The 2,500-nt window shown below is 55.5% G+C and overlaps 1 pseudogene across 1 annotated transcript, besides 2 other annotated features; it reads left to right on the plus strand.

Moving 5' to 3' along the window:
- The first annotated feature begins 879 nt into the window (after nucleotides 1–879).
- On the plus strand, nucleotides 880–1,752 carry N7478_013396 (annotated as a pseudogene). Its single transcript has one exon. A coding segment is annotated over exon 1 (873 nt).
- A 627-nt stretch (nucleotides 1,753–2,379) lies between these two features.
- Nucleotides 2,380–2,425: a sequence feature (Protein overlapping with rRNA (N7478_013397) was converted to a misc_feature.).
- Nucleotides 2,426–2,490: 65 nt separating this feature from the next.
- Nucleotides 2,491–2,500: part of a sequence feature (Protein overlapping with rRNA (N7478_013397) was converted to a misc_feature.) that runs on past the window's edge.

Here is a 2,500-nt window from a genome sequence, read left to right on the forward strand (position 1 = left end):
CTGGACCTTTCCTTCTGGGGAACCCCATGGCCTTCACTGGCTGTGGGGGGAACCAGGACTTTTACTGTGAAAAAATTAGAGTGTTCAAAGCAGGCCTTTGCTCGAATACATTAGCATGGAATAATAGAATAGGACGTGCGGTTCTATTTTGTTGGTTTCTAGGACCGCCGTAATGATTAATAGGGATAGTCGGGGGCGTCAGTATTCAGCTGTCAGAGGTGAAATTCTTGGATTTGCTGAAGACTAACTACTGCGAAAGCATTCGCCAAGGATGTTTTCATTAATCAGGGAACGAAAGTTAGGGGATCGAAGACGATCAGATACCGTCGTAGTCTTAACCATAAACTATGCCGACTAGGGATCGGACGGGATTCTATGATGACCCGTTCGGCACCTTACGAGAAATCAAAGTTTTTGGGTTCTGGGGGGAGTATGGTCGCAAGGCTGAAACTTAAAGAAATTGACGGAAGGGCACCACAAGGCGTAAACGTTGACCGCTAGCCGCAGCAACTCTGCGCCGAACAGCAGCCCGAAAGGGTGATGTGGTGACCCTCTAAACACGAAATGCTAGTCGGACCCCGTCCGGCGACACACTCCAATTGCGGGAAACCCCTGAAGCTCCCAGCTACCAAGCCGCCCGGTGAAAGCCGGCGGTGGCCAGGTTAACTACCTCGGGTATGGTTATAACGCTGAGAGATTGGGCAATCCGCAGCCAAGCCCCTACCTCCAGCATGGACATGGGGACGGTTCAGAGACTAAATGGGTGTGGGTTGGTAGTCTTGAGTGTAGGTTGAGAGCTGTGGGCATGTGTAGTTGGACAGTGAGGCGTAGGTGAATTCATTTTCTCTGCTATCCCCAACTGTCTCTGCAGCTATCACTATGTCTTCACGCTTTGATTCCTCGCAAGAGACGGCAGTCGTTCGGCGCCTGCTTCCGCAGGTGCAGCAAGTGTTAAGAGCTCTGCCGCCCGAGTTTCGTGCCCGGGTTGGTGATCTCTGGCGTGATGTTCGAGCCGCTCTTCGGAGCCTCGAGGCAGACCGCCAATCCCTCCAAGACCGCCTCGACGAGGCCCGGCAAGCTGAGGGGGGACGCTCGTCCCGGTCAGTAACGCGACTCCTAACGTCCCAATCCGTCCAGCAGCGGCGCTTCGATCGTCAAGCGCAGATGGACCTTGAGTTCATCGGCCAGCCTGAAGCGTCGGCGACTGTTGAGCGGATCTGGGACCTGGACCCAATATGGGTAACCAGGCTGTTGGAGCGGCAGCGGGATGGCCAGGCGGAGCAAGAGTCCCTCCGAGGAAGGCAGCTGGGGTGCTGGATGTCCCAGGAGCGTACTGGGCATCCGTATGGCTATACCAAGATCAACCTCCGGAACACAAAGCGCCCGGGGACCAATGTTGAGATTGGCGTACAACCATATCGGCACCAATTAGCCATCGTCGCAGCCGGTCTGGGGCAGAATCTGGTAAGGACCACCCGTGATAACAGCACCGATGAGGTGTCCCACCTCTGTGGCAATCACCGCTGCTTCAACCCCGACCATGTCGTGGTAGAGCCTAAAGCGATGAACCGTCAGCGGTGGGCATGCGGGGGGGCCTGGATAGTTCGCACTGCGGATGGCACGGTATATAATCCGTGTCCTCACCGGGCAGAAGCACCGTGGCGTGAGTGTATACTCCCCCGGCGGCAGCTCCCGGCGGCAGGGGGCTATTACCAGAATTCAGCCGAGGGTCCTATCCAACACGGAGCATGACTGTAGGCCAGCTTAAGATATAGTCCGGCGTCGGGAGAAATCACGATGGACAGGCTCGGGAGCCTGCGGCTTAATTTGACTCAACACGGGGAAACTCACCAGGTCCAGACAAAATAAGGATTGACAGATTGAGAGCTCTTTCTTGATCTTTTGGATGGTGGTGCATGGCCGTTCTTAGTTGGTGGAGTGATTTGTCTGCTTAATTGCGATAACGAACGAGACCTCGGCCCTTAAATAGCCCGGTCCGCATTCGCGGGCCGCTGGCTTCTTAGGGGGACTATCGGCTCAAGCCGATGGAAGTGCGCGGCAATAACAGGTCTGTGATGCCCTTAGATGTTCTGGGCCGCACGCGCGCTACACTGACAGGGCCAGCGAGTACATCACCTTGGCCGAGAGGTCTGGGTAATCTTGTTAAACCCTGTCGTGCTGGGGATAGAGCATTGCAATTATTGCTCTTCAACGAGGAATGCCTAGTAGGCACGAGTCATCAGCTCGTGCCGATTACGTCCCTGCCCTTTGTACACACCGCCCGTCGCTACTACCGATTGAATGGCTCAGTGAGGCCTTCGGACTGGCTCAGGAGGGTTGGCAACGACCCCCCAGAGCCGGAAAGTTGGTCAAACTCGGTCATTTAGAGGAAGTAAAAGTCGTAACAAGGTTTCCGTAGGTGAACCTGCGGAAGGATCATTACCGAGTGAGGGCCCTCCGGGTCCAACCTCCCACCCGTGTCGACCGTACCGTGTTGCTT

This window comes from Penicillium angulare (assembly GCF_028827245.1).
Source record: "Penicillium angulare strain IBT 27051 chromosome Unknown utg000014c_segment0_segment0, whole genome shotgun sequence".
Lineage (NCBI taxonomy): Eukaryota > Fungi > Ascomycota > Eurotiomycetes > Eurotiales > Aspergillaceae > Penicillium > Penicillium angulare.